Here is an 18,393-nt window from a genome sequence, read left to right as displayed (position 1 = left end):
TCCTGTGTGGATCCTTTTAGTGCCTGGCACTTTAACAGTGGCATGCCAAACACTGCCTTTTTCGCTAACATGGCAGGTACTCAGAGGAAGGGCTTGCTATCTGGGAGAAGCTGACACAGTCTGTCAGGGCCAGGTAATGTGGTGCCAGCAATCAGAATCTTCCCCAGGCTTCCAGGTTAGCAGTTAAAATCTGGCTAACCCCTGAGGTGCTTTGTACTTGGCATATTCGACAATCCCACAAATTCAGTGCTGCCGCATGAACATCCCTGCTAGCGTGCCATGGTTAATGAACTCTGACACATTCAACTGCTATACAAGGTCTCCAGGGAAGAGGAGCATTGAGGAGTTCATTCATTGTCAACTAAATAACAAGTTTTTTGATACTAAACAAACCAAACAAGTTTAAATGACCAAATGTGCTCAGAACAAATAAAGTGAAACCCAAAGGGATACCTGTTTGGATTAAATTGTTTATGCTGTGTGAAGTACACAGCTAATCTCTGGTTAACTAGTTGTACTGGCCAAGATGCAGTAATTTAGTGATGATTTGCAGTAGGTTTGAATTACATTATAAGGACTGCTTCTGACAGTTAGATTAGCAGCTACATTTTTCTTTTAAAAGAACTGAGTTGCAGACAACTCCAAAGCACAGATAACATGTGTTTTTACTGCATTCAGAGCCAGCCAAGTTGCTTTGCAGGCAGCTACAGTAGCTGATTAATTCATTTCAATCTCAGAAATGGTGGTACCCATACAACAAAGTAACTGCTCCATCAGCACATATTACACAGATTAATGTCTGCCTTCATTTGCGTTCCTTGCTGGAGAATTGCTCTGATATCTCCTGCTTTCTGTCATGCCATAGCTGGCAAACTTTTATAGTGTCAAGATAAATCCCAGAAAATCCACCAGAGATGTTACTGATGTAACTGTAACATGCTTTATAGCTAAAAACCATTTTTGGATGGCCACTCCATTAAGGCTTCAGAATTAGGGTGAGTTTATTCGCCATATGGGCCATGTCAGACTTTGGCGTCTTTTCAGAGCATCTGTTATTTGCTTCCCTAACCTCTCCTGTGTTTTTGTTCCTAGCAATCGAACGAGCTTTATCTCTCCAGATAGAGACGGTATTAATTCAGCAAGAATATTTGCCAATTCCGTTTCCGGAGAAGAGGAAGAAAGTTACATTCAAATGGTAATCTTCATTTTCACACAGCTATCCTTTGCTCTGTTCTGCTCTGTCACATGCCCTGAGAATTCCTAAGTTCATTTTCTAAGAAAAATGTTCAGCAGGTTTGTCCTTTGCCCTCTTTTTAAAAAAAATCAAATGGTTTTAAACTAAAGACACTGGGTCTGATTTACAGAGAGATAAGGGAAGCCTTTTTTCTGCTGTGCAGTTCTCAGCTGTTCCCCCACAAATGTTGCCAAGCAGTTGCAAGAGATCACTGGGATCAGGCATACTTACATGAGAGCTCATTAAAGGCAAAGGACAACTAAGTCCTTTCACCTTTTACAAGGGCCCCCTGCAGAATCTCCTGGGAAATGACAGACAATCTTCAGTGCACTTCCTAAAGGAACACACACAATGTTGTATAGAACGAGAACTCCTATTAAAGTCTTAGTTGCATTAACCCTACTTCCCATTACATAAAACAAAAGCATTGTGGCTTCCTTTTCTTCATTCATTCTTTGGCCATGTCTAGAAATAGGCCAGAACCTAATCCCCTTCGAATTTCAGATGGAGATTGATCTAGGATGCCTAGATCTGAGCCAGCTCTGGCAGATTTGGTTCCAAATCCAAAGCCCGAAGGGGCCAGCTTTCCACTTCCAGTTTGGGAATGATTGCACAAAGAGTTTACACGGTTGGCTGCTCCAAACAGAAATCTTACCCCCTCGCTCCAGACTAAACCTGAAGCTGATCTGAACCTACACAATAGCTACTCAGCTCAGCTCTAGTCCTAATCACACTCCAATTGTATTGTTCAAAAAGCTAAAACCTTTAACATGTTTGTGATCGTCTGTGACTCTCCATTTTGATATTCAATTGCGAGAGATGAACCAGAACCATTTATCCATACCCCCAGAACTTTGATGGCTTAGATGAAATGGGATCCAGATGTTAAAACATCCCAGGTTTTGGTTTTGCAAAACAAAATCCTTACTGATGTTTTGCTAAACCTGAATGAAAATCACCCCCGCCCCATTTTGCCCATATTACTGTAATTACCCCAAATCAGAGTTCCTGAATTTCTTTGAACAGTCACATAATTAGACATTGTTAGGATCTTGCAATTAGTTGATGCATGCATCCCCTGACATACTATACAAATGATGTGGGCCAGAGCTCTCTTTCTTTGCTTACTGCTGGATTAGGAATAATACTAAACAGTCTGGTCTTTTTCCTTTTAGGATCATGATTTAAGGGTTTTGAATTACTCATTAAAAGTTTCTCTCATTCCACAACAGGAGCACAGCCAGGCAACATCTCCATGCAGTGGTGCTTTCCCATGGTCAAGGAAGTCCAACCTTGATTACTTAGCACTGGATTTTAATTCCGCTTCCCCATCCCCTGTACAGAAGGTAAGAATCATTTATGCAAATACCACCCTTTTTTGTACATCCTGGTGTGTCTCTCTGATGGAGGCCAACAGACAGAGATTCTCACTTCTGAGTATCCTCAATACAATGAAATCCATCATGCTTTTCCAGCTGATTGCATTCATAACAGGCTCAACATGAACATACTGGTAACGTGATAAAACCACAATTAAAGTTATGACAGTGGTACCAGTATCATGCCTTAATGTGATTCCATTCACATTAGGCATAATGGCTCCACTGGAATGTACAGGAGTAAGAACATGTGGGCAAATTTGTAGGTGCTTGCAGGAATTCTGCAAGCTCTTTTTTCATTCTCAAAAGAGACAGTTTCCCACAAAACTTTCCTGCCAATTTTCCCACAAATCCCATCTGCAGTAACTTTCTGTGATGTGAGTATGACAAAGTAACTTTCTGTGACGTGAGTATGAGCAGGGTCACAGGAAGACATGATATGAGATCTTGTAACAAGGCAAAAATATTTATTAATATTATCTATGTCATTACAGAAGTGTCTTAGATTCTTTAGACACAGTCCGAAGATAAGATCCCTGCTCCAAAGAACTTACAATTTAAATAGACAATGATGGACAAAGAAAGAATACAATGAAAAGCAAATAAATTTACTATAAAGTGTATAGACTTGATAGTTTGCTGAGTTTTTGTTTTACATCATTTTAACCATCAGTTTTGTTAATATTCCTTTGGGGGGATTGACTTGAGGTTTCTAGGCCTCCTTTAATTTAAACTCTCTTATGGTTAAAATCCATGCAGGTCATCAATGTAGCAGGATCTTACTAAAGGCAAGAGAATAATTATCCTTGCTCTGGGATGGAGTTAGCCCATACAGTGTGTTTCCATATCTCACTATGCTGGGCAGGGTGACAAGGTGACAGATGGATTATTCTATGTAAAGCAAACTGCAAAGCAATGCTCTTGTCAGCTGATGTCACTGTAACTTCAAGGTGAAATGAAACAACCAGGAAAGAAAGAAAAGGAGGAATAGAAAACAAAACCAGTTTTACTAGCATCCATGTTCTCTCTAATATAAGACAATTGTTCTTCCTCTGTCCTACAGAAACCTTTTCTCTCGGAAGAGCAGAGAGTAGACTATGTCCAGGTAGATGAACAGAAGACTCAAGCCCTACAGAACACTAAACAGGAATGGACAGATGTGAGGCAATCTAAAGTTTAAAGGAGGAAGGATTGGGGTTTGGTTTTTTGCACTGGAACAACATTGTTAACCAAACAGCTGTAACAGCAGAGTTCAAAGGCAGACAGAGTGTAAGAACCTGGTGGTCTCTACAGGAATCACATTTTTAAGGGAAAACCTTCAAGTTCAGCTGGAAATAGTATGTTGAATGAGTGGTTTATAGGATTATTAAAGTAACACATTAATCTTCTTTGCCACCCCTTGCAAGCAAGTTACATGGTACAGTTTTATGGCCTGATTGCGGGAGCCACACATTTAATGGTAACAAATGCCACTACATGTTGCATTTATCTATTTAACCCCGCCTTCTCCCTGTATTATGTAACTCCTTGTTGCTAAGGCTGTTTTTTGATATTCTACAAATATGCAGGTGCTAAGGCTGCTTATAGCTTCTGGTATCGGACAGGTGTTGGTGACTAATCGACCAAGGGCTAAAATACTGAAATAATAAAAAGCAGAACTTTTTAATATATATATATAGAGAGAGAGAGAGAGAGTGCTTAAGCAAACAGAGTTTTGGAGAATATTTTTCCCCCAGATATAATGTCTGACTTTGAGTGACACTGTTAGAGACTATAAATAGGTCTTTGCACTGATGGAACTGGAATGCGTGGTAGTCAGCACCCCGACTGACGTTCATCATATTGAATTTCTTCTTTCTGTTGCGGTTCATGTCATCACCGTTTCCATCCAATTGCTCCCGATGTTTTCGCTCTGGTGTGAGGACTTTCTTCAGCACAACACGGCAGCTCCTCTGACAGGAAGCTGCTGACACACAATTCTTCGCTGGCCAAAAAATAAAAAAAAGGAAGCTGTGCGTGAGCCTGTTTCTACAAGCCTTGGAAAGGTTGGCAAAATATCAAGCATGTTTTTGTCTGAACTGCAAAAGAAGAAATGCAAACAAAATTCCTGATAACGGTGATCGACCTGAGCGTTTTGTTAGCCTCATCCTAGCAAAAGAGGTAATTAGGAAACACAGTCTTAGTCGGGCACTCAGGTAATTATGAGGGAAGGAGCATTGTTAGGCGAGCAACTCTGCCTTGTAAAACAGCCACTTAATACACTTCAGTGATGTGAAGACCTGTATTCAGGAAGCTTATTTTCTTTAGTATTTCTTATGGGGACAATCTCAGGATCAGATAAGTATATGTTTTATAATGTATTTAACTTTATTAGTTTGCTTAAAATCCTTATTTCAAGATGTGCACAGGCAGTTCAAATCAAGAAAGTGCAGCACCCTTCAGTTATCTCATTGGGTTCAGTCTTGAAGTCTTTACTTATGCAAGAGATCCCACTGGTTTTACTGGGACCACTCTTGTGAGCAAGGACCTCAGAATCAGGAGCTTTATGAAGGATTTTCCTTCATGCTGGATCCAAACCCACATTCCTCCTCCTCATACCTGCTGATATCACACTATGTTACTGTAAATTATTGACATCCAAAAAATGCTGAATTACCAAACTGGGATTAGAAAAAATGTTGTTTATGTCAAAGAAATGACTCTGATGTCCTTTCAAGCTTCTGTCATATGTTTCATGCATTTTGTATTATTGTCACGCATTTGGGCCCATAGGAAGGTTGAAAGCGATGACTACCTGATTCTCACTGTACCGCTAGTAGAGGGCAGCTTAGTTGATGGAAACATCATTTTCTCCTACCTCAAGATAGCTGAAGTGTTTGCAGTTCTTGCTGCTTCATCAGAGCAAAACACATTTGTGACTCTGCGATGAATGTTTGTTCAGTTTTGCTAGTGAGAATGACAGGGTTTACCTGTGCATTTATTGACTCGGAGGCAAATCACACATCCCAGTCTGCAGGCACCAAGTGTCATGGATTAGAGCTGACTGGAAAATGGGGTGTTTCTGCCTTCTGCAGAAAAGGTTGACTTTTTGTCCAAAAAAAAAAAAATTGGCTGAAAAATGCCAATTTTGGCCAGAAAGATATAGACAAAAGCTCAATATTTTCTGCAGAAAGCACGCATCTAGTGAAAATTTTAATTTTGTTGAAAAACCAGTTTTCTGTTGATAAACAGGTTAGAAAGAGGGAAATCTTCAACCAGCTTTATCCTGGATGCAGTTTTGCTGCATGAGAGGCAGGATTCAGGGAGCCTGCCTGTGCTCAGTGGTACAGAGCACACCTCTGTGGAGGCTGGCACGGATCCGAAGTACCACACCTACAAAGAGGTTTGCCTTCCTGCCCAAAAGCATTCCCTTTATTTTGAGGAGGTAGGCCTGTGTCTATTGGGCTATGCCAGTGTTTCCCAAACTTGGGACACCGCTTGTTCAGGGAAAGCCCCTGGCGGGCCAGGCCGGTTTGTTTACCTGCTGTGTCTGCAGGTTCGGCCGATCGCGGCTCCCACTGGCCGCGGTTTGCCGCTCCAGGCCAATGGGGGCTGTGGGAAACAGCAGCCGGTACGTCCCTCGGGAAACACTGGGCTATGCAAATGGTCAGTCGCTGAATGTGCTTTGTGCATACTGAAGTACTGACAAGGAAACACAAGACAAGGTGAGCTTTACAGCAAGAGAGCAGCACGCTTAGGAGCAGTGAGAGGTACAAATCAAAGCAGGTGCTACCCTAGAAGTGGGGGAATGAAATTGCATTACACTGCCTTGGTCCCCAAATGCTTAGTGATAGCGAGATAGCTTCTCAGTCATTTTAAAGTAAAACTTTAATAAAAACCATTCTGTGTTTTACTGGAATATGTTCTTCCATGATGTAAGAAAAATACTCTGGAGCAGAAAAATACAAAGTCAAAAGTTTTAAAGAAAAATAGAAGGGGATGTTTTCCCCCACTATTCTTACTTCTTTGAAATATTTAAACTTTGGCAGATGCACTGAAGGGTCACTGAGGAGTCTAGAAAGTGTCTTTTCTGTCAATTTTCAGAGTAGCAGCCGTGTTAGTCTGCATCTGAAAAAAGAACAGGAGTACTTGTGGCACCTTGGAGACTAACAAATTTATTAGAGCATAAGCTTTCATGGGCTACAGCCCACTTCATCGGATGCATAGAATGGAATATACAGTAAGAAGATATATATAGATATAGATATACACACACATACAGAGAAGGTGGAAGTTGCTATACAAACTGTAAGAGGCTCATTAATTAAGATGAGCTGTTATCAGCAGGAGAAAAAAACTTCCATCCCACCATCAACTTCAGCCTAGACCAATCCACACAAGCGGTCCATTTCCTGGACTCTACTGTGCTAATAAGCGATGATCACATAAACACCACCCTATACCGGAAACCTACTGACCGCTATACTTACCTACATGCCTCCAGCTTTCATCCAGACCACACCACACGATCCATTGTCTACAGCCAAGCTCTAAGATACAACTGCATTTGCTCCAATCCCTCAGACAGAGACAAACACCTACAAGATCTCTATCAAGCATTCTTAAAACTACAATACCCACCTGCTGAAGTGAAAAAACAGATTGACAGAGCCAGAAAAGTACCCAGAAGTCACCTACTACAGGACAGGCCCAACAAAGAAAATAACAGAACGCCACTAGCCGTCACCTTCAGCCCCCAACTAAAACCTCTCCAGCGCATCATCAAAGATCTACAACCTACCCTGAAAAATGATCCCTCACTCTCACAGATCTTGGGAAACAGACCAGTCCTCACTTACAGACAGCCCCCCAACCTGAAGCAAATACTCTCCATCAACCACACACCACACAACAAAAACACTAACCCAGGAACCTATCCTTGCAAAAAAGCCCAATGCAAACTCTGTCCACATATTTATTCAAGTGACACCATCATAGGACCTAATCACTCTCTTCTTTGGCTGAGGGTCAGTGATGAGAGTGTTAAAGTAAATACGGGCTCCTGCTTTCACTAATCACATTAGCCACACCATGAGGGGCTCGTTCATTGTGCCAGCAATGCCCCTCTGCCATGTACATTGGCCGAACCTGACAGTCTCTACGCAAAAGAATAAATGGACACAAATCTGACATCAGGAATCATAACATTCAAAAACCGGTAGGAGAACACTTCAACCTCTCTGGCCACTCAGTAAAAGACTTAAGGGTGGCAATTTTGCAACAGAAAAGCTTCAGAAACAGACTCCAATGAGAAACTGCTGAGCTTGAATTAATATGCAGACTAGATACCATTAACTTGGGTTTGAATAGAGACTGGGAGTAGCTGGGTCATTACACATATTGAATCTATTTCCCCATGTTAAGTATCCTCACACCTTCTTGTCAACTTTCGAAATGGGCCATCTTGATTATCGCTACAAAAGTTTTTTTCTCCTGCTGATAATAGCTCATCTTAATTAATTAGCCTCTTACAGTTTGTATGGCAACTTCCACCTTCTCTGTATGTGTATATATACAGTATCTTCTTACTATATGTTCCATTCTGTGCATCCGATGAAGTGGGCTGAAGCCCACGAAAGCTTATGCTCTAATAAATTTGTTAGTCTCTAAGGTGCCAGAAGCACTCCTGTTCTTTTTTCCATCAATGTTTCTGAGAGATGGACCCCAACCGTAAACCTGGATCTGAATATCCCTGAACGTGGGTCTATATCTAGTACCTCCTGCCTGCCACTGGCCCCACACCTGACCCTGCAAGGCCGTGCTGCTTTTAACCTTCACTTTTTATCCAGAAACTAACTTTTCCCCCCATGATCCAGTGTAGCAATCCATTTCCCTCTGATGTATGTGGTAACTCTCATCGGCATTAACATGTGGGTATAATGTGGGGAAAGCAACTGAGTTTGGGTTTTGGTGAAAGTTAAAAGCAATGCTGACCGCACCTTGATCACAATGAAACGTGTTTTTGCAAACAACTGGGTGTTTCCTTCTTACTCAAACGGAGAGTTCCACAATGTGACAAACTAGAGTAACAGCGTTATTTTCCAGTACACTTGTGTATTAACCTGCTGTTGTTCAAGGTTCCAATCTGAATACAGTTGCGCCCCCTTGTAGATCAGCTATTCCACCTGTTAGGTAGTTGTAATTACTATGGCATTACAGTGTGTTATTGTGCCATCAGAACTCTTGGCATCACTCTGACCTAACGGCAGGAGAAAAAGGTATTACAGTGAAAGCAGGAGCCCGTATTTACTTTAACACTCTCATCACTGACCCTCAGCCAAAGAAGAGAGGGAAGCGAAAAGCACCTGGAAATGGGTTTAGCTTTTAACAGTGACACATCTGAAAACGTTACCTAGTCTGAGAATCCTTCTTTAGTACTAGTTATGGGATCAGCCAAACCGCAGCTTACTGAAGCACAGAATGCACCCTTCCTTGACTGGGGGCTAATTCTTTATTATTTCGTTATTTTTATTTATTTATTTTAAAAAAATTAAGAACACAGATGAAGAGGGAGGTGTGGCCCCTCAGTGGGGCAATCTAGCTAACAGCAGCTGGGGCTGTAGTTTCTTTTTAAATTGTCTTTTGGGGGGAATCTGCTGAAGGCATGGTCCGGCACATGTCCTTCAGCAGTGCCTTATCCAACCACTTTTTTTTTTTTTATTTAAGCCAGAGGGGAGCATTAGACTTTTGTTTAATTATAAATGTAGCTTGGTTCAATATAGCATTCAGATGAAGTTCAGTAGCATGGCAAAGTGAAAAGTAAACAAGCAAAGTGGTTTTAGTCCATGTGCTTCTCATGAGAGATCCACGTGGTTGGAATGTTATGTTGATCAGTTGTATTTTTCCAAGCAATTGGACACAGCAGGTTTATGAGCGAGAGCATTAATGTCTACTCATCAGAAAAAGGAAAACTGTTTCCCCCAGTGTCTTCCTTTGCCTGAGAGTGCTATCCCTTAACGAGGCAGGATCCCTTCTAATCAACCACACGGTGCTCTGAAGAATCTGCCATCCCATTTGTAAATCTTTGTTAGCGTGAGCTGATCTGCCTTTGTGAATAGCAGGCTGATACAGGATGGACCATACAATTCTAACTCCTTAATTTGGGCCAAACCCCGCTGTTTTTACTCAGGCAGAACTTCTGCTGACCTCAGTAGAGACAGCAGATTTGAACTATTGTTTCTCAATTTCTGTGAGTATGTCCGCACTGCAGCTGGGAGGTGGGATTCTTAGTGTGGGCAGACAGACTCACGCTAGCCCGCTAAAATAGCAGTGTGAAATTGACAGCGGCTCCGGCTAGCCATCTGAACTCAGAACCCTGGGGCAAATGGGCTTGGACTTGGGCAGCTAGCCCCAGCTGCTGCCCATGCCGCAACATCCACGCTGCTATTTTTAGCATGCTGGCTCAAGCTGAGCTAGCACAGGTCTGTCTGCCTTTGCTGGGAATCACACCTCCCAGCTGCAGCATAGACATCCCTTGTATGCTACAATACAGTACGGTGCTCATTCAACAAAGCACTTGAGCCCCAGCTTAATCACATGCTTAAGGCCTTTGCTGAGCAGGGAGGGATTTAAGTGCTTGCTTAAAATTAAGCACATGCTCAGATTCTTTCCTGTGTGGGGCTTAAGCCATATTCTGCAGTCTATATGATTTGAGCAAGGATTTGCAGGACCCCAGGACCCTTTTGCTCAGAAGGATAAAATATATTTTTCACTTATTTCTAAGGCCACCATCACATGCAGCAGCATTAATTACATTAGAGGCAGAAATGATTGCATTATAACTGAAAAATCTCAACATGTTTCTAACTCAAGACCAGTGTTTTCAATCAGTTCACTTCAGCCAGGGGTAGAGCTCCTTCTTTTCACTGTTGCTAGTGCTGTAATAGATGTGGGTTTGGGGACTGCATTCATTTTAAATAATTCAGTGGCTTAGGAATTAAAAGACCATCAGATGCTGTGATCAGAATGAAGTGCAGGGCAATGCCTTTTCTTTGTTCCCCTGTTCTGCAGAATTCCTCAGGTTAAAAAAAAAAAAAGTCACCAAAATAACAGACTTTTTTCAATTTCAAAGCCAGGGTATTTGTTGTTCAAATAAAAATAAATAAATAAATGAAGTCTTGTGCAAACAAAGCATTACACTTTGTATATGTAAATCTTTGGGAAAGCATTAAAACAGTCATCTCTGGTATGAAGGATTAAAAGTCATTAAACAGAGGAGAGCGACTCTGTCTTCCTGCTGTTTCATTGTGATGTTTGTTGTATATATTTGCACATTAAACTGTGTTCCTTTTTTTCTAATAAACTAAGATAAAATTTAATCTTGATCTTTAGTGATTTTGATTATCTAGACTGCTCAGAGAAATATCCCCCTTCCACTTTTTTTATTCATTCTCTTAAATACTCTTTCTTCCTGTTAGCATGTGAAAGGTTCATGGTAAATTCCATTTATGCATCTTCTGTCTGCAAACTGATTTTGTGCAACAACTTATCAGAAGTATCATTTGCAGGTGGTTTGGGAGAGAGAGAGGCAGAAATGGTGGTGGGTAGGTCCTCGGTCTAATCCTGGCTCCAGCACTGACTTCTCTTGGTGACCGTGGGTAGGTCACTTTGGCCCAGATCCTCAATGTTATTTAGGCAGCTAACTCCCATTGAAATCAGTGGGAGTTAAGCACTTAAATACCTTTAATTCCTATTGATTTCAGTGGGTGTTAGGTGCCCAAATACCTTTGAGGCTCTGGGCCATAGCCTCTCGGCCTCAGTTCCTGCACCTTTAACATGTGAATAATACTGACCAAACAGGGGTATTGCGCACACAAATTAACTGCTTGTAAATGCTTTGAAGTTAAAGTGAAGCATATGCTTTGCTGGATCCGAGCCTAAATAGAAAGTGTGGTTATTATTTGGGCTAATCTTGCAATCGATCGATGCTCAGCACTCCTGTTGTTTTTAATGGGATTTCCACACACAAAATGCTGGCAAGATTGGGACCATTGTAACATACATATCTGAGGAGCACTGAGGCCAAAACAAGATAAGTCCAAGCGTCCCAACATTAGCATCCCTTTTAGATATTCACAAATTATGAGAAGGTTTGGAAAATATTTTACTGGCTACTTAGAGCTCCTGTTATTTTGAGAACTGTAGGTCCTTGCTAGATACCCATTCTGCTGTTGATAAGAGTCATGGACTATGAGAGCTGAGAGTGATGTTGATGAAAACTCAGGTACGCGTGCCAAGGAGTGATCTAAACAGTTACCAAACTGAATTTATTGGGCCCCATAAGGGGGTAATTGGTGACATTCTCTGGTCTGTAAAAAGAAAAGGAGTACTTGTGGCACCTTAGAGACTAACCAATTTATTTGAGCATGAGCTTTCGTGAGCTACAGCTCACTTCATCGGATGCATACCGTGGAAACTGCAGCAGACTTTATATACACACAGAGAATATGAAACAATACCTCCTCCCACCCCACTGTCCTGCTGGTAATAGCTTATCTAAAGTGATCATCAAGTTGGGCCATTTCCAGCACAAATCCAGGTTTTCTCATCCTCCACCCCCCCACACAAATTCACTCTCCTGCTGGTGATAGCCCATCCAAAGTGACAACTCTTTACACAATGTGCATGATAATCAAGTTGGGCCATTTCCTGCACAAATCCAGGTTCTCTCACCCCCTCACCCCCCTCCCAAAAACCACACACACAAACTCACTATCCTGCTGGTAATAGCTCATCCAAAGTGACCACTCTCCCTACAATGTGCATGATAATCAAGGTGGGCCATTTCCAGCACAAATCCAGGTTTTCTCACACACCCCCCAACCCCCATACACACACAAACTCACTCTCCTCCTGGTAATAGCTCATCCAAACTGACCACTCTCCAAGTTTAAATCCAAGTTAAACCAGAACATCTGGGGGGGGGGGGTAGGAAAAAACAAGGGGAAATAGGCTACCTTGCATAATGACTTAGCCACTCCCAGTCTCTATTTAAGCCTAAATTAATAGTATCCAATTTGCAAATGAATTCCAATTCAGCAGTTTCTCGCTGGAGTCTGGATTTGAAGTTTTTTTGTTTTAAGATAGCGACCTTCATGTCTGTGATTGCGTGACCAGAGAGATTGAAGTGTTCTCCGACTGGTTTGTGAATGTTATAATTCTTGACATCTGATTTGTGTCCATTTATTCTTTTACGTAGAGACTGTCCAGTTTGACCAATGTAAATGGCAAAGGGGCATTGCTGGCACATGATGGCATATATCACATTGGTGGATGTGCAGGTGAACGAGCCTCTGATAGTGTGCCCAGCAGGGCAGACTAGATAATCTAATGGGCTCTTCTGGCCTTAAACATCTCTGAATTTGAATCTATGACTAAACATTAGGAGAAAAGTGCTGTTGGGCTGGTACCAAACTCCAGAAACTATTTATTAACCCAGGAATGTACTACCTACTGTACATAGTCAGTGGTGATAAGTGACGCAGAGAGAAGTTGATTGCTAGTCACAGATCAAAAGGTCTCACACGGCTGGATTTATACAATGATCTGATAAAGATTAGCCACCTTTCTTTACCGACATTTTTGCAGTTCCAAAACATCCATTACAAATCTGCTGAAGAACAAAGACGCACAGTGAACTGCTGGGTTATCAAATCCAGGTTATTTTTGCACAGTGCAAACCTTTCTCCATTCCCATGCGCATCCAATGTCATATTACAAGCAAAAAGGTGGAGATGCTATGACTTGCCTGGAAATGCTTTATCCCCCTTCACTGATTTATTATGAAACAGTTTTTCCTCTTCACTTTGAAGAACTGAATCCAAAGGCTTGCTCAACACACAGTTTTTGTACTGATTTAACTATTTTCGTGTAAGGGCTGTGATTTTTTTATTTGTTGTTTATTTATTTTATTACTGAAATAGTTATATCAGTACAGCCCCTAGAATGGGTGCAGTTATAACAGTATAAAGGTGCCTTATATTGCTACAGCTTATTCCCCTATAACTGTGTCCACACTCAGCATTGTACCAATGTAACTATACCAGTTTCACACCAGTATAGCTAAAGCACCACAAAAACTGTTTTGACAAGTCCTAAGATAAGCTTTCTTTTTCAAAGAGAGTCCAAAGCAGCCCTGCCAGTTATTCAGAACAGACAGTATAGAAGGTCTGTTGCTAAATCTCAGGGAGTCATATTTAGGGGAATCCATCTGTGTGTGTCTCAGTAGTGCCACACCAAGACATTTAAAAAAAGAAGTCTGGTAATGCTGCAACCCATGTTTCAACTGGGGAGCTGATTACAGGGATGTGGTGTAAAACAGGAGCAAACGCTGAACAACAGAGCCTTGAATTTACTGTTCTTTTTTTACTTTGAAATTTTGATTTCCTTTAAGATTTGACAGCAAGATCTGTGCTAATTGTCAGAAAATATGAATGAGTTACCATTGTGAAAGCTAGTAAAATCTAAGTGCTTGGGAAAGTAATTGGTAAATTAATCATACTGTACAACAATAAAAAAAAAAACACCTAGTAAAACTGCTAGAAATATACTTGTCCAACAGGTGACTATTAATAGGTTTCAATGGACTTGATGTAGCCTTTTGCATATATTCAAAATTGTACAAATGAAATGTGTTGGGGGAGGGAGGATTAATTCAGAGATATATTCAGCTCCTGGTTGGAAAAAGGTAGCACTTGCTTATTGTAAGCACAGTCTACAGAGGGTATTATTATTATTTTAGTATAACCTCCTTCCCTATGAGAACAACAGGTAGTGATGAAGGAGACCTACACTGCACAACTTCATCTTTCCTCTCCTGCAGGAAAAAAAATAGAGACCTAGCAAGAAAGCTGCTTTGCTTGCTGGCTCTGCAGCTTTCACGGTGAGAGGACACTTCTTGCAGAATACAGCTGTTCTCTGGAAAATGATAGGGCCATGGAAATGACCAAGCATCCAATTAAGGCAGCACGCAAGGCAACCTGCCCATGCTGGAGGAGTTGCCAGCAGGCAAACACAGCTTTTGACACCAGATTGTTAGACCAAAGTTCAGGACTGGCCCTCTGCACAACCCTTTGCACAGTCTGGGACAGACTGTTTCCCTGGACAGAAATGGAGAACTGAGGGATATAGAGAATCATAAAATCTCTGGGACCTTTATGTTTTTGGGCTCCATTTGAAAATCTCTGGGACCTTTATGTTTTTGGGCTCCATTTGAAAAAAAAAATCAAGTCAATGTAATGTTTGGAAGGATACCAGACTAGCCATTTTAGGGACAGAAGAGCCAAGGTTTTCCAAGGGGACCTGTGATTTTGGGGTGTCGCCATGCCTGGATTACCAAACTGACACATCTTAAAATGTCTCAATTTTCAGAAGTGCTGCACATCCGCCCTCTGAAAACTGGGCTGCTTTATGGTGCCTCAGGTTGGGAACTGAAGCCCCACGCATCACTAAGTACTTTTGAATGTTTTATCTGAGCTCTCTTTTTATCTAGAGCAGAAATACAGCAATGTGCGATTTCCCTCCACTGTCCCACCAGTGGACCTCTGGGCCAACCGGAGAGCCCAGCTCTAGCGACAAAAAGTGAATCGGTTTGATTCCATTTAATTCTTGACCTGTCTGCTGAGATTTGCAACCAGGGCATCATTTGTGGTCATGGGGTTTATATTTTTTTTGTTACATGAATACTTATCCACTGGGAACTGGAGAGACTAACAACACAGTTCGCACAGCACTCACCAGAATTCACATAGACTTTGTGATCTATGGAGCTTTGGATATTCTGAGGAGGTCACTGTCCCTTTAAGCTCTGGAAAATTCTGTGGGTCAGAGTTTGAAAGAGTTGTCACTTGGCAGCAGTTGCAGATACTTTTGGACCCTGAACCCAAGAATGGAGGTGGCTGGGTATAGCTTGTAAATAAGGACCTCGCTTAGTTCATTATTGTTGTTATCATATTTTTCCAGTTAATCATTGTAGTTAATCAGAAATGGTTTTTGTGATTTACTGAATTTCAGGAGACACTGTTGTAATTACTTTGGCTACTACCAATCTGGGAAGGACTCAAGCTGGCATCCTAAATATGAAATAGCCTATTAAACAAGTATTCTGCTCCTCTAAACAGAGTATTTAAAAAAATACTAGCCTCTTAGAAAATGTTCTTTCAGCTTAGTAAGAACATAAAAATGCCAGGTCAGACCAATGGTACATCAAGCCCAGTATCCTGTCTTCCAACAGAGATGAGTGCCAGATGCTTCAGATGGAATGAACAGAAAAGGCCAACTATTAAATGATCCATCCCCTGTTGTCCACTTGCAGCTTCTGGTAGTCCAAGAGGTTTTGGGGCACCAAGGACCATGGGGATGTGTTCCTGACAATCTTGGCTAATAGCCATTGATGGATCTATATTAATGAATTTATCCAATTCTTTTTTACCCAGTTATACTTTTGCCTTCACACCATCCCCTGGCAATGAGTTCCATAGGTTAACTGTGCATTGGGCAAAGTACTTCCTTATGTTTGTTTTAAACCTACTGCCTATTTCTTTGAGTGATCCCTGGTTATGTGAAGAAGTAAATAGTATTTTCTTATTCAGGTTCTCAAAACCTTCCATGATTGTATAGACCTCTAGCACAGGGGTAGGGAACCTCCAGTCTGAAGGCCGAATCTGGCACACTGCTTCATTTCATCTGGCCCACAGCAAGTCTCCACACCATGGGCTGAAAGCCCCAAGTCTCAGTGTCCCCACCCCCCATCGGGCTAGAGCCACAAGGGCCAGCTCGCCAGCATGTCCCTGAGGCTCCTAGGCAGAGGGGCAATCAGGGAAGCTCTGCATGCTGCCCGCAGCGCCAGCTCTGCAGCTCCCATTGGCCAGGAACCGCGGCCTGTCCCCTCCACCCAGGGGCCAGACATGCCGGCTGCTTCCGGGAACAGCGCAGAGTCAGGGCAGGCAGGGAGCCTGCCTTAGCCCGGCTGCACCGCTGACCGGGAGCCACCTGAGGTAAGCACAGCCCGGCCGGAGCCCACACCCTGAACCCCCCCCTGCATTCCAACCCTCTGCCCCAAGTCGGCACCCCCTCCCACACCCTAACTCCCTCCCGGTGCACCCCAACCCCCTTCTACACCTCAGCCCCCAACTCACAGCCCTGAGCCCACTTCCACACTTCAAACCCCACTGCCCCAGCCCGGAGCCCCCTTCCACACCCTGAAACCCTCATTTCTGGCCCCACCCCAGAGCCTAGGAGAAGCCCCGAGCCTCTGCACGGAGCCATGAGCGCCTGCTTGCCCCGCTGCAGGGGGAAGCCCCAAGCCTCCATGCCCGCCCCCGCCACGGGGCTGTGTGTGGCCTGCAACTGATTTTCCTGTGGGTCAATCGCCCCGATAGAAAAAAGGTTCCCCATCCCTGCTCTAGCATATCGCCCTTTCGTGGGCTCTTTTCTAAGCTAAACAATCCTGTCTTTTTAACCTCGCCTCATATGGAATTTGTTCCATACTCCTAATGATTTTCTTTTTTGCCCTTCTCTGTACTTTTTCAATTCTAATATCTGTCTTGAGATGGGGCGACCAGAACTGCATGCAGTATTCAAGGTGTGCGCATGGATTTATGCAGTGACATTAGGATATTTTCTGTCTTATTAACTCTTCCTTTCCTAATGGTTCCTAACATTCTGTTAGCTTTTTTTGACTGCCACTGCATGTTAAGCAGATATTTTCAGAGAGCTCTCCATAACTGAGGCCGTGATCTCTTTGAGTGGTAACAGCTAATTTGCACCCCATCATTTTGTATGAATAGTTGGGGTTATGTTTCCAGTGCGCATTCATAGAATCATAGAATCATAGAATATCAGGGTTGGAAGGGACCCCAGAAGGTCATCTAGTCCAACCCCCTGCTCAAAGCAGGACCAATTCCCAGTTAAATCATCCCAGGGCTTTGTCAAGCCTGACCTTAAAAACCTCTAAGGAAGGAGATTCTACCACCTCCCTAGGTAACGCATTCCAGTGTTTCACCACCCTCTTAGTGAAAAAGTTTTTCCTAATATCCAATCTAAACCTCCCCCACTGCAACTTGAGACCATTACTCCTCGTAAATTACTTTGCATTTATCAACATTGCAAACTTTGCCTCACTGTTTTCCCCTTTTTCTAGATCATTTATGACGATGTTGAACAGCATTGGCCCTGGTACAGATTCTCTGGGGACCAGGCTGTTTATGTCTATGCTGTGAAAACTGACGATTTATTCCTCCCCTTTGTTTCCTATCTTTTACTGATCCATGAGAGGACCTTCTCTTTTATCTCATGACTGCCTATGTTGCTGAAGAGCCTTTGGTGAGAGACCCTGTTAAAGGCTTTCTGAAAATCCAAGTACACTATATCCACTGGATCACCCGTGAGCACGTTTGTTGACACTCTCAAAGTATTCCAGCGGATGAGTTAGGCATGATTTCCCTTTGCAAAAGCTCTGTGTTGACTCTTTCCCAACATATTATGTTCATTTATGTGTGTGATAATTCTGTTCTTTACTAGTTTCAGCTAATTTGCCTGGTGCTGAAGTTAGGCTTATCTGCCTGTAATTGCCAGGTTCACCTCTGGAGCCTTTTTTAAACTTTGTCATTATATTAGCTTTCCACCACTCACCTGGTAGAGAGCAATAGGTTACATACCACAGTTAGTAATTCTAAAATTTCATATTTGAGTTCCTTCAGAATTCTTGGGTGAATACCATCTGGTCCTGGTGACTTTAATTTA

The 18,393-nt window shown here is 42.4% G+C and overlaps 1 protein-coding gene and 1 long non-coding RNA gene across 5 annotated transcripts in view; one reads left to right on the top strand and one right to left on the bottom strand.

Annotated features, from left to right (window-relative positions):
- Positions 1-10,970, top strand: part of GAB3 (GRB2 associated binding protein 3) — a 105,623-nt gene extending 94,653 nt beyond the window's left edge. For all 3 annotated transcript variants that reach the window (XM_048864411.2, XM_048864406.2, XM_048864410.2), the window contains 3 exons: positions 1,093-1,195; positions 2,467-2,580; positions 3,677-10,970. In XM_048864411.2, the coding sequence (XP_048720368.1) occupies positions 1,093-1,195; positions 2,467-2,580; positions 3,677-3,793 (334 nt within the window). In that variant the 3' untranslated portion in view covers positions 3,794-10,970. The remainder of the gene's footprint in view (positions 1-1,092; positions 1,196-2,466; positions 2,581-3,676) is intronic.
- The window catches only part of LOC125642709 (uncharacterized), a 33,925-nt gene continuing 19,783 nt past the window's right edge, over positions 4,252-18,393 (bottom strand). For both annotated transcript variants that reach the window (XR_007358483.2, XR_007358482.2), the window contains exon 3: positions 4,252-4,597. This is a non-coding gene — a long non-coding RNA (uncharacterized LOC125642709). The remainder of the gene's footprint in view (positions 4,598-18,393) is intronic.

Source organism: Caretta caretta, chromosome 9, assembly GCF_965140235.1.
Source record: "Caretta caretta isolate rCarCar2 chromosome 9, rCarCar1.hap1, whole genome shotgun sequence".
Taxonomy (NCBI): Eukaryota; Metazoa; Chordata; order Testudines; family Cheloniidae; genus Caretta; species Caretta caretta.
This window is presented reverse-complemented; position numbering and strand designations above follow the sequence as displayed.